The sequence below is a fragment of the Melanerpes formicivorus genome, unplaced genomic scaffold (assembly GCF_026170545.1).
Source record: "Melanerpes formicivorus ecotype bairdi unplaced genomic scaffold, bMelFor1.0.p_v2 SCAF_38, whole genome shotgun sequence".
Taxonomy (NCBI): domain Eukaryota; kingdom Metazoa; phylum Chordata; class Aves; order Piciformes; family Picidae; genus Melanerpes; species Melanerpes formicivorus.
The window spans coordinates 7,011,447-7,024,712 of NW_027142390.1; the positions used below are offsets into that span (position 1 = coordinate 7,011,447).

Here is a 13,266-nt window from a genome sequence, read left to right on the forward strand (position 1 = left end):
AATGAACCAAGCCAGTGAAGAAAAATGTTGGAAAATAGTGAGAGCAATAGATACAGCAATAAATCCACTAGAGAAGGAACAAGAAGACTCTTCAGGTTCATTTTAGAATAAACTCTTTATTAGAATAAACCAAACCAGGTTGGAAGAGACCTTCAAGATCATCGTGTCCAACCCATCAACCAATCCAACCCACCCAAACAGCTAACCCATGGCACCAAGCACCCCATCAAGTCTCCTTCTGAACACCTTCAATGACAACGACTCCACCACCTCCCCGGGCAACCCATTCCATAGCGCAATCACTCTTTCTGTATAGAATACAGATATTTTTTTCTTTTATCCTTGTTCTATAGAACTATATATAATATATGAATATGTACTTAGTAAAAAGTCCTGAGGAGCTTGTGAAGTAATCTCCTAGCCTTTGGGTTTCAGAGAATTTTTACATCCTTTACCATTCAGCATAGAAAGTGTAAATTTATCCGGTGAGCACCATTATCAAAAGTCATCAGATGAGTATGTAAGGTGGTGGAGATTACTATCTCAAATCTTTACCATCTTGTACACTTTAATACTTCATTTTTAATTCTTTTTCACTCTATGAAAGAAAACCATGTAATTTTGTCACCTTATCTAAGCTGTTACTCCTCACATTGGGAGAGATTATGTGTCTAGTCTTCACATTGGAGACTACTGACTCAGACAACAGAGCCTTCTCTGAAATATTACTGCATGTATGTTTATGTATTATTATTAAATGTTTTTTTCTTCCTCCTAAGCTGCTTCCTTTCTATGCAGTCTGGATGCATGGATCCACCTCTCTTACAAATTAGATAACAATTACCTTAGATTAGACAACCACAGGGAACTGTCACAACTCCCTGACAGCTATTCCAGTACAGGCAAGCTTCTGTACTGTTCAGCAGAGCTTAGTGTTTGAATAGAAGCAAAGGAGCTGCCTGGGAGATCCTTTAAAGCTGCTTGCAATCTTAAGAGTTGAGGAAGCAGCAACTTGAGGAAGAACTTCTGCCTAGGAAGGGTGCAGGGTCAAGTGAGCATTTAGTTTTCTAAGATTCCCCACCAGAGTGGAAAAGCTGCAGTGCTTCAGGTGACAGAACAAATGCTACTGGTGGTGAAACAACACAAGATAGCTGTTTCTAAGCCATTTGTGTAGCTGTATAGTTGGCCACACTCTCATCAATAAGTAATGTGTGAGACACATTAGATAAGCAGCTGCTTCTGATCTCTGAAACAAAAAGAATGTCACTTTTAACTTTTTGTGTGTGTTTCCCTGGCAAACATCTCAGCTTTTCAGTATGTCTGGAAGTACTGTGATCATTATGGTCTTATAAAGGAGGCTGATTTCATGACTGCTGACTAGTTGAATAAGCTCTGTGATTGTTTGCATGCAGATGTTTACCAGAACCTTGGATGCTGATAGCGCTCTGACCCAGCACTTCAAGCATCCAGAGGGGATTCTGGTACACGGAATCCAGATCCTGCTACTTTCAGGAGTCGCATAATACCTGCTCCAGTTTCTGCATGGCAGAAATTGTATATCTGCATGGATCTGAAATATCTGAACCAATAAATTTTCACATAAATTAAGGAATGTTAGTTGCATAAAGTGTGATGACGAGTGGAAAAATGAGATTAGAAAACATGTCTTTGGTTAGAAGCTTAAACTTAAAGCAGGAACCTTTGCCTGTGGTCAGGCCTCCATGTCTGAAAGCTATTGATAGTTTTCTGCTAAACCATTGAGAAATCTATTCAGCACTGACACTCAAATCTGTTGTGCATTTTGTACAAGGAGCTCAGTAACAAGGCTCACGAGGCAAATGTGAGCTGTTTCTGAAAACTCTGCGGGGCTGAGAGGAGCATAACCAAAGCGCATGATAAGAAAGCCCATTGAAGAGTAGAACTACTGCTTAGAGGCTTCATTTTGTTTTCCTTTCATACCTCACAGAATCCTCTGAGGACAGAGTCTGGCCCTGAGTAAATAGAAACATTACCACCCATGTTCCTGGCTGAGCAGATACAGATGGAGAAGTGGCTGCCTCCTCTGTTTGGGTGTTTGTTGTTGTTTTTGTTAAAGAAAAATACCTTGGAAACTGCTCCAAATCAGAGAGAGAACATGAAGGGACCTTCCTCAAACAGACTGAATCTGGTTTTCAGCTTTCCAAATCGTGAGACAATGCCATAAGTACCCCAGTACATTCCTTTGAACAATGTGTTGGCAGGAGCTCATTCACTTTCTATTCCAGAGCCTGGTACAGTTCCGTACATTTGAGCACTTTAATTGAGATGCTCTTTCCAAAGCAAAATGCAGCGTTCTCTCACCTGATAATGTAGTGTCACAAGCTTTCAAAATATTAGCTTTTTAATTTGGATGGAAATGTTACTTTTCAGTTATGAGTAGTTAGAAGTAGCTGTTACTTCCTCTATAGCAATTCCAGCGGTGGAGGGGCCCTTCTTCCTGTCAGATGTACTGAACTGTTAAACTGAAAGGTGTTTTAGTACATTCTCAAACAAGTTAAAGATGTTATCAATAAGTGTAGAATACATTTTGCAATAATTTCCTCATGGGATTTTATCTTTCTGAATTTTGCTAGGGCATATACGTGCAATGATGTTAACTGAAAGAACAGAGGTAACCATTAGCAACAGGATGTTCCTGGAATGTAGGTAGCAAAAGGTTGCTGTATGCTGTCTGGTTTCTTGTCAGGTGTATTATTTGTGTGTACCTAAAGTATGCTGAAATTTTTCTGTGTCCCTTATCTCTTCCCAACTGTGTCCATGTTTATTTGTTTTTTCTCCATGTTTATGTTTTGGTTCAAGGTAAGCTGGAGGCTGAAAATAGGCTTGCAATATTTGATACTATAAACTGTAACCAGAATAAATCTACCATGCATGTAGTAATTATGTCATGATGTTGTTCAGTCCAGTTGCCAATACCCTTGTGACTGAACATCAGCCTTTGTGACAACAGGAAACGAAGTATGCCACCCACCAGATCTATGTCCTACTATTCCACTTAAGTTTATATTGTATTCATTAGATTCTTCTACCTTTCAACAGTTCTGTGTTATGTATGATGGGGGGGTGAGGGGGGAAAAGGGAAGTAAAAATCTTTCTATGTGTCTGGCTAGAGGTAGTCTTTGGGTAGGAGACACATTACAAATCCACTCTGGCTTAAATTCAGTATTCTATCTACAGCAAAATATCCTGTGAAGGATTATTAGTTTGCCACTACTGAACTAAAACCCATATTCTGGTTGGAGTTAACCTTTGCATTCTTAATTAACCCCAATACCAATGGAGCTTATTTCTCTCAGTATTCTGTTCAAGATGCTCAAATGCCATCAGTCCCCTGGCTTCTTTCCCAGACTATTGGTTGGTTCAAGAAACTGAACTGCTGCGTATTTCCCAAACAACAAAACAAAACCCTTCCAAACAACCACCACAACAAAACCTCAAACTCAATACCTGCAATAAATCTTTTCAAACCAGTTTCTATTTTCAATGAGATCCAAAATTAGTTAATGATTTGTATCTCTGGGTCTTTGTGCAAGGCAAATCTTTTTTTTTTCCTTGGTGAAGTTTCACATAGTCTGAAGCTGTTGGCAGCAAATTCAGTGTACTCCAAGGTGCTCTGCTTAAAACTGCTTGTACTAACCAGAGGTCTTACATTCTGTAGTAATTCACGTGCTTAATGCAGCTAACCTCCATTTTGTTGCAACTACAGCTGCAGTGTTGTTCTTGGACTTTTTACTATGAAGATTATTGTTGATTTGGAAAAAATATTTCTCTAAATGCATGGTAAATTCTGGAAACTTTCATTTATGAAGGCAACATCAGATAACCTTCCTGACCCCAGTACCAGAACAAGAGGACACAGTCTCAGGCTGCACCAGGGGAGGTTTAGGTTGGATGTTAGGAAGAAGTTCTACACAGAGAGGGTGATTGCCCATTGGAATGGGCTGCCTGGGGAAGTGGTGGAGGTTTTCAGGAGGAGACTTGATGGGGTGCTTGGTGCCATGGGTTAGTTGTTTAGGTAGGTTGGATTGGTTGATGGGTTGGACGCGATGATCTTGAAGGTCTCTTCCAACCTGGTTTACTCTAAATAAATCTTTTCCTCTAAGTGCCCTGCCAGGTAGATGAGTTTGCAACATGTTTTTGAAGTGGCAGTAGTGAATTCTAGTGATAAGTTCAAGACCTTCCAAGGAAATATATGTAAAGATATTTTTCCTCATTTAATGTTGGGAAACTTTACTTAAAGATCCTCAGCTTTAATAAATCTTGGCATTATACAAGAAAATATTTCTCTGTGCAAGTATGGACCAAACCCATCTGAAGTGCAAATTAACTCCCCAGATCCCATCTGTGTTTTGCTTTTGCTGTTAAGGACAGACATGTCATTTGGGAATGCATACAGGATTCAAGAAGCAAAACCTAGGAGGCAATTACTGGGCATGACGGGTTTCTTTATAGGATGTCTGGCATGTAGTGGCACCTGTGCTAAATCATATGGCTGCTGGCAATCTAATCCCTCCTGGGATATTTAGATTTGACAACTGAAAAGTTTTATCACAAAGAAATGTCTTGAACTTATGTCTTATCATTCGTTTGTGATTCTTGATAATACGGTTATATAAATCAGACTTGTCAGTTATCTCCAGTGCTTGCCTCAGACTGTTGGGCTTATGTAGTTATCTGGCTGGGGTGCCTTGTGCTCAGAAAATCACTATTTTTCACTTTTACTCTTCATATCACCTTTATAACTGGAATATAAAGCCACTGTGAGTTTGTAGTTTGTCTTGGAATCCCGTTGTCTTCTTTTAGAGGACCTGGGAGTGCTTAGAGTGACGCTGAGGCCCTCTGTTCAAGAATAATTTCACTTGAAATGACCATGTTCATAACCTCCTTCCATTACCTCCACATACCTTGCACAATACTAGAAATTACTCCCCTCTGCTCTTCTTTAATAAATGCTGAAACAAGTTTTTCCATTCCTGAGCATCTCACTATAGATCTCCTCTTTCTCCAATGGTTGTTATATCAAATCAGAAAGTATTGCTTTCAAGGTTGGTTTTTGTGCTCCTCTTTTATCTTTCCCTGCATTAAGAGGTGAGGAGAACAAGGTAATGTAGGGGAGTTGCAACACTATCACTTTTTTGTTTGTTTGTGGGATTTATGTGAGGTCATGGCAGCTTTTAGATCGAAGATGAACTGCTGAGGAGCATGAAGCTGCAATCAGCTCTGTTATCTTCTGACTGTTAAATCTATCAACCTCACTCCTTGGACAGGAGAAAATCATGTACCTTTAAAACACTCCCCCTTTTTTCCTTGTTTTGTTTTAAGTTGAAGAACAAAGTCAGATATGTGGGTATCTACAGTCAGACAGAACTGAGGCTTTGTGAGAAGTCTTTCATGTTCTGAGTGCCTCTTCCCTTCAAACCTGCATCTGCTGCTGCTGTTTCAGATGGTTTCATGGACATTAGGGAGAGCTGTGTTGTGCCTGTTGAAGAAACCACTGCTGGCCTCTAACTTGCTCTTCCTTGGATCTATTCTTTGCATAAACGTTAGGTGATAGTTTCATTATATGTTCTGGACTTGCTCCTGTTTACTTTCCTGCTAAACCATTGTTCTGCTTGAACAAATAAAAACAAACTAAACAATTTACAGCCGTTCTGTGCATTTAAATACTTAAGGTTGTAACAGTTGAAGGTGATTGGCATTATGGGTCTTTTTTAAATGGGAGCAGCAGGATTTCTATGACACTCATTACAAAAGAATCAGGCTGAGATTTTTGGATGGGTATGGTAGGTGTCTCTGCTGTTAGGGACTGCTCACAGAACATTCAGAAAAGGCTGAGCATTGACTCTCTGCAGGCAGCTTCCAGAAACCTGTTGCTTTTAAAAATCCTCATCTCAAATTTTTCATTGACAATTTTTGTTCTTAAGACAAAGTTTTCTTTTGTTGTAGGAAACATTCTGGCCATGATGGAAAGAGAGAGAATAACAACATTAAGAAGCTATTGTGCAGTTAGGGAAGAGGATTGTAGTAATTTAAGTGGCTGGCTGCTAAAATGGATTACTTTGACAGCTGGACCTGAATTGCAGTGTAAATCTGAAGTAATTCTGCAAACCCAGTTTGAGCCATGAACATGCCAACATGTCTGCCATGTACTTCATCATGCTTGCTGGTTTGCAGTGTGGTGGCAGCACTGTGGAATTATTGACTGCTTTCCACGTCTCCTATTCTGCAAGCTAGCAGCTTTGCAACCACACTACAAGACAGCTGAATAAAGATTGATGTCTCAGTTGACAGTTCCATGGATCTGGATGTTGAAGAATGATTGTAGCCCTGTGCATAAGTATTGGCAGGACATGAGTATTAAGAGATGTTGTGAGACTGGGCAGGTGGCATTCATGGGAATTAGTGGCTGGTGAGATGCAGTTCACCATCCATACAGATGTGCACAAATTTTCATGTGAGGAAGTTGCTGGCCATTTTTAAATGTACCAGTTCTCCAGGAGCCAGTCCTGTTGCTGGAGGTTTGTTCCCCTGTTGTTAGCAGATTTTGTCATGATGTTCTTACCTATGTGATTTGATAGGCTCTCGTGCAGAGGTTCCAGGCTGTGTGAACTGGCTAGCTTGTGTACCGAAGGAGCACAGCTGTACATGTATCACAAAGAACTACTTGTAATAATTAGCCCAGGCACAGCACTGGGTTAGTGTGGCTCAATGGCAGACAGCAGCTGAATAAACTCACAGATTTTCTCATAGAATTGATTTATGATACTGCAGCCATCTTCACACCATAAATCCAAGGTGAGATAAGAATTCAAAGATTTCTTTTGCTTTCTTAAATGAACATTTATAAAGAGAATGGACAGAACCTTAAGCCAAATTCCATAATATCATCTGTTGAATTGCTTTGAAGAATTTGAATTCTAAATCTATTTTTATCAGCCTTTTTGTATAATTATGGCTCAGCAATGTTATTTTTCAATTATAGGCTGCAGATATAAAATACATACTTTCTCTTCTTGATTAAAATATATCCTTCATTAAAAGCCACTTCTCTTCATGTTTGATGACAGTTCCTTAGGCTTTTTGCAAGGTTTAGATAGCTAAAATATTCTATGATAGATGGTGGGAGAAGCTTTGCAGAATAAAGGCAGTTACTGCATGAGGAGGAAACCTGGGCAAGGTGGAAGCTATTTTACTTTCAAGCCCATAACACTTTCAATTGCAGAAGTTTGTCTAACCCTTCTCCCCCCAACCCTTATTTCTTTAAACCTCTCTATTCATTTGAAAATAAAAAGACACACTTCAGGCATTGGAGATTTGAAGCCTTTCTGTGATTTATTTTTTTTTTTAAATTTAATTTTATTTTCTTTCATCTGTTAAATTTTGCTCTGCCTTAGCTAACCAGTCAGCTTTTAGGACGTTTGTTGTGAATGGCTACACCCCAGGGCTGCAGCGGGAACAGCAGCTGCAGCTCCTGAAATGTATGAAAGGTTGATCAAGTTCTGCAGCATCTGTACAGCGTTCTGAAAGGCTGTGTGATAGATCTCTTCATATTCCCACACTATTCATGTTGACATCTTCATCCTTGTTCTCTATCCTCAAAGGCAGGTGAAGGAACTTCTCTTGAGGTGTTCAAGAAGTGTGTAAATGTGGCTCTTCAGAATAGAATTTTGTGGTCATGGTTGCTGGGGTACAGTTGGACTTCAATGATTCTATGATTCTGGATTGAAAGCAGAAAGAAGCAGATTCAATTCCTCCTCTGGCAGCCCCAATGTTTGTTTATTTAGGCATGGCCTTGAGTTCTGTGATCATACTTTAAACTCCCATAACTGATCTCTTCAGCCAATGCCTGAATCAGATGCAAAAGGAACAATTAATCCATCTGGCTAATTGTAGGTTCGACTTATCTAAACGTAATACTCATCTCTTGACCTGAATATGTTTTATTATGATTAATTATGTTATCTGTATAACTATATCTGTGGCAATGATACATACAATACAGTAATTATTATTGTTACAGGGATTTTAGCTATATCACAACAGCTGTGAAATTCAGTTAATGTGTTTGCATTGCAGTCATAGTATTGTTTAGGCTGGAAAAGACTTTTAAGATTGAGTCCAACCATTAACTCAACAGTCCAAAGTCTGTTGCTAAGCCATGTCCCTCAGAATTACATCTCCATGCTTTCAAAAATATCTTCAGGGATGATGATACAATCACTTTTCTGGGCAGCTTGTTCCAGGGCTTGCCAAACCTTTCAGTGAAGAAATTGTTCCTAATACCTGACCTATCCCCTGGCGCAACTTGAGGCTGTTTCTACTCATCCTATCACATGTCATTAAGGTGGAGAGATCAACTGCTACCTCACTCCAACCTTCTTTCAGGAAGTTGTAGAGAGCCAGGTCTCCCCTCAGCCTCCTTTTCTCCAGACTCCCTCCAATCTGTCTGGGAAGAATAGTATAAGCCTATGGTCTCTATGGTTGTATAGATAACATGTAACAGATTCCACAGGAAACTGTGCCAAGGATAATTTATGTAAGGTTGACTGTTGGAAACTTTTGTTTGTGCGTGTGTATATGTGTGTGTACAGGTGTGCAAACAGCTCTATTGAAACACACATGGAATGAGCTGTGACCAGGCTTTCAAGAGATCTGATTAAGTCAGTAAAAAGCATGAATGGCTGAAGTTGAGTTAGCCTTTCCAGAAAGTTACAATTATGTTATTGCTTGCTTTTAGACATTTAAAAGCCAAAAGGTGTTCCAAGTCTCTGAATGTATGGAGTTTAAATTCATAACAACTCCTGACCTCACACATTGGTTAAGTCACACTTTTATTACTATGGAAAAGTGAAATTCCTGGGGGGGAAAAAAGGGACTTTATCTATAGGATTTCTTTCAGACATAAGTGCAATTGAAAAATCTCAAGAGAATTCATGAAATCATTGAGTGTTAGAGGAATACATTTCTGCTCTTCCTTTTAACCTCTTCATCCATACAACCAGTAGATATTTTTTTTTAATGCATGTCCTGGTAAATCATTTATATTTTGTTTAACATATTTGTTGAAAGGAAAAAGGAAAGGGCATGAAAGGGTCACTCATCTCCCAGATTAGTGCATCATTCCTATATCAAAACCCCCAATTATTCTTATGAATAAAATGTTTTTCCAGATTTTTGGAAACTAGCATTAAATTAGATTATTTTTTCCCCCTTTATCCTCTGAAAAGAGTCCAGTATTTTATTTTGGGCTTATATATGTCAGTTATTAATTCAAAGAGATTTTTTTGGGGCGTTTAGAATAAACTTTATTTATTTAGAATAAACCAAACCAGCTTGGAAGAGACCTTCAAGATCATCACGTCCAACCCATCAACCAATCCAACCCACCCAAACAGCTAACCCATGGCACCAAGCACCCCATCAAGTCTCCTCATGAACACCTGCAATGATGGCAACTCCACCACCTCCCCAGGCAGCCCATTCCCATGGGCAATCACTCTTTCTGTATAGAACTTCTTCCTAACATCCAACCTGAACCTCCCCTGGTGCAGCCTGAGACTGTGTCCTCTTGTTCTGGTACTGGCTGCCTGGGAGAAGAGACTATCATCTGCCTGTCTACAACCTCCCTTCAGGTAGTTGTAGAGAGTGATAAGGTCACCCCTAAGTCTCCTCTTCTCCAGGCTGAGCAACCCCAGCTCCCTCAGTCTTTCCTCATAGGGCTTGTGTTCCAAACCCCTCACCAACTTTGTTGCTCTTCTCTGGACTCGTTCCAGCAAGTCAACATCCTTCCTAAACTGAGGGGCCCAGAACTGGACACAGGACTCGAGGTGTGGGTTTTTCTTGACTTTATACAAAAGCTATTTTATTTTATTTTGTTAGGATTTTATCACTACCCTGGAAAAATCAGAAATTTGTTCATGTTTTACCAAATGCAAAATTCATTGGGAATAATCTGCTTTTCCTTCTGTCTTAGCATGGTGCAGTTTCAGTGGTCTTCTTGGGTGCAATTGATTTGGTTTTAGCCCAGTGTTTTACACCTAGTGCTGTTTTGCTTCAATATTACTATTATTTTTTTTCTTTCCTTGTTTCTGGGAAGACGAAGGGTGCTGGCTATATCTGATGGAATTGAACATATTGGGAATCTTCGCTGGGAACTTGCACTGTGCCTCCTTGCTGCTTGGACTATCTGCTATTTTTGCATTTGGAAAGGAACGAAGTCTACTGGAAAGGTGAGGTTAAAATTCAATGCATCAGCTGTGCTCCAAGCCCGTGTTGCCATATCTATTTATTTTAATCAGAATTAGACAATTTCATAGAATGATTTCAGCTTAAAAGGACCATTCAGAGTCCAACCATTCTTTAACTCTGCCCAGCCTGGGGCTAAACCATGTCCATTAGCACCACATCTCCAGGGGATCTCCAGGGTTCCCCTCCAGGGACAGGAATTCAACAATCTCCCTGGGCAGCCTCTTCCAGTGGCTGAGAACCCTTTGAGTGAAGATAAACCTTTATTAGAATAAACCAAACCAGGTTGGAAGAGACCTTCAAGATCATCGTGTCCAACCCATCAACCAATCCAACCCACCCAAACAGCTAACCCATGGCACCAAGCACCCCATCAAATCTCCTTCTGAACACCTTCAATGACGGCGACTCCACCACCTCCCCGGGCAACCCATTCCATAGCGCAATCACTCTTTCTGTATAGAAAGATAATTCTTCCAATATCCAACCTAAACCTCCCCTAGTGAAACTTGAGGCTTTTTCACTTGCATCTTACCTTGCTGTAGGTAACTATGCTTGGGGGCATTTAAATTATAACCCAAGGTAATTAAGAATCATTCATACTTTGTGTTGTTTTGTTCCTCTTGGCTTTCATGATTTACTTTTCCCATGATTTGGTTTACTAGCCATGGTGCTGTTAGGTTAATGGTTGGATTTGATGATATTGGAGGTCTTTTCCAACTGAAGCAATTCTCTGGCAGGTTGGTTTTGTTTTGCTTTGTTTCTTTTAAATTGAGCAGACTACACTGTTGACATTAGTACTGTGTTCTGTTGAGGTATCTAATATTCACATTTTGTTTCAGGCTGACAGGAACTGAAACTCAGCCACACAAGTAAATGGCACACGTTTAGAAATACATGCACACTGCAACAGATGCAAGCTAAATGAATGCAACTAAAACACTGAAAGCAGAACCAATGAAAAACCCTGGAGGGCTAAAGCTGGGGGGGAAAGGGCAAACTACTCTGTACACTTCTAACTCTTTGAGTGAATGTTATTCCATACTGGTTACTCAACAAAGAATCTCTTGCACAGCCTAAGTCATGGGATGATGGAGAGTTTGTCCCTGGAGTAGGAGCAGATGTAGATCTGAGTGGAGTGTATGTTTAATCAGCTAAAGAGAGAGAGGAAAAGAGCCAGAGTTCTGGATGGGGTGGGAGGCTCTAAAAAAGTGGCACTGGTTTCTCATGTTGGAACTGAAGAATCTAAGGAAAACAAATACTGGGTTGAAGTATTTTGTCCACTTAATGTACGTTTATTATTTAGTTTGCAAGTGTGGCTGGGTATTTTTGTTTCTTTCTGGTTTAGCAGCTTACATTTGTAGCTGAAATATTTGAAATGTAGCGTGGGGTTTCAGCTTTCTCAAGCACGCACATTCTTCTGCCTATCAAAATTTTGGTAGAAATCCTTTGCTGAGTTCTGCCTGCCTTTGCCAACTGTGCCAGTCAATCTGGTACTGCATTTTTCGTCTAAGTATTTGCAGGCACTGATTTATATAGCCCTTCTTTTATTGAGTCACTGCAAGAAAAATGCTGAGAAAGACTGTCTTGAAATACATGTAAGCGTGTTCAGAGAAGGGAAAAAACATAAAGAGAAAAATGGAGAGAAGAAAGGGTGATGTAAGGGAATGACAAGATAGATGTCCATATGTCTTTGAAGCATGCACTCCAGGGAGGTACAAAAGTGGTTCAGAGTTGTCTGAGGAGCTACAGCTGGCAGTGAAGAAATGAAACTGAGCACAACTATTTTCTTCTTCCCATCAGAAAGACTGTCTGAAGACGGAGATCTATTCTACCATAGTATAATCTGACCCAAGGGTGGAGGGAGAAAAACATGTCCTGCGAGTGCACATGTGTGCATGCACGCAAGGCAGTGCAAAACTGCACTTAGGAAAAATAGCACTGGTAGAAATCATTTGCTGAGAGGGAGAGCTGGTGATTTTGGAATGGGTATCTTTACTCATTTCTGTGATTTACATGTTTATTGTTCTTCCTCTGCATATCACAAGAGATTCAATCAGTTTCTTGCACTTCTTATATAGATCTTGCATTTTGAAGTGAAGTGAGAGTGACCTGTTTGACATTGGGGGTTTTGTTTGTTGGTTTGTTTTTTGGTTTTGGTGTTTTTTTCTTTCCACAGCTTAGTTAAAATCTCAGCTGTTTGACATTAGGGTTTTTGGTTTTTTGGTTGTTTTTTTCCTTTCAATAGCTTAGCTAAAATCTCAGCTTCCTGATAGGTAGAATAAATGTTATTTTATTTCAGTGTGATTTTGACAGCCACCTTACTGGATGCAGTTACTAAATTGAATTAATATCCAGGATTCAACTTCACAAATTAAAACAAAAAAATGGAAATAAAAAATCAGGGTTCTTTAAGAAGTAGACTCATCATATATTTGCATTATTTAGGTCAGGTTACTGTAAGCAGCAGTTCTGTTTCCACAAATCCTGAAGAAGCAGCCTAGTCAATTGCTGTGTTCCTTGGGAGACATTGTGGTGTTCAGCAGTCTGCCTATGCAGAGGGTCTTTTGTTTCTCAAGAAGTACAGGGTCACAGAATGGTAGAGGTTGGAAGTGTCCTTCGGAGATCATCTAGTCCAGCCCCTAGGCTGAAGCAGGTTCACCTAAAGCAGGTTGCACAGCATAGTACACAGTAAGGATCGTTCATAATTGTTTGTTTTTTCCAGTTCTGTTCTTGTAATTAGGAAGGAAAGCTTTTTACCAGATGAATGGATGACATTGTAATTGGTTCCCAGTATTACCTTTCTTTCCTTAGACATATTTAAGCATTTTCACATTCTTATACTTGCCACACTTATTACAGCCAAAGACACTGGAAATCTGTGCCATCTCACTGCCTTCCCAGACCACCTAAACAAAGACATTGCAGTCAGGTGTTGTGGATGCTACATGGGAATGAAATCCTGTGAAACAGAAATAGCAG

At 39.8% G+C, this 13,266-nt stretch overlaps 1 protein-coding gene across 1 annotated transcript in view; it reads left to right on the forward strand.

Annotated features, from left to right (window-relative positions):
• Positions 1-13,266, forward strand: part of LOC137450986 (sodium- and chloride-dependent GABA transporter 3) — a 111,772-nt gene that overhangs the window by 20,259 nt on the left and 78,247 nt on the right. The window contains exon 6 of the mRNA XM_068158050.1: positions 10,136-10,268. Coding sequence (XP_068014151.1) covers positions 10,136-10,268 — 133 coding nt within the window. The remainder of the gene's footprint in view (positions 1-10,135; positions 10,269-13,266) is intronic.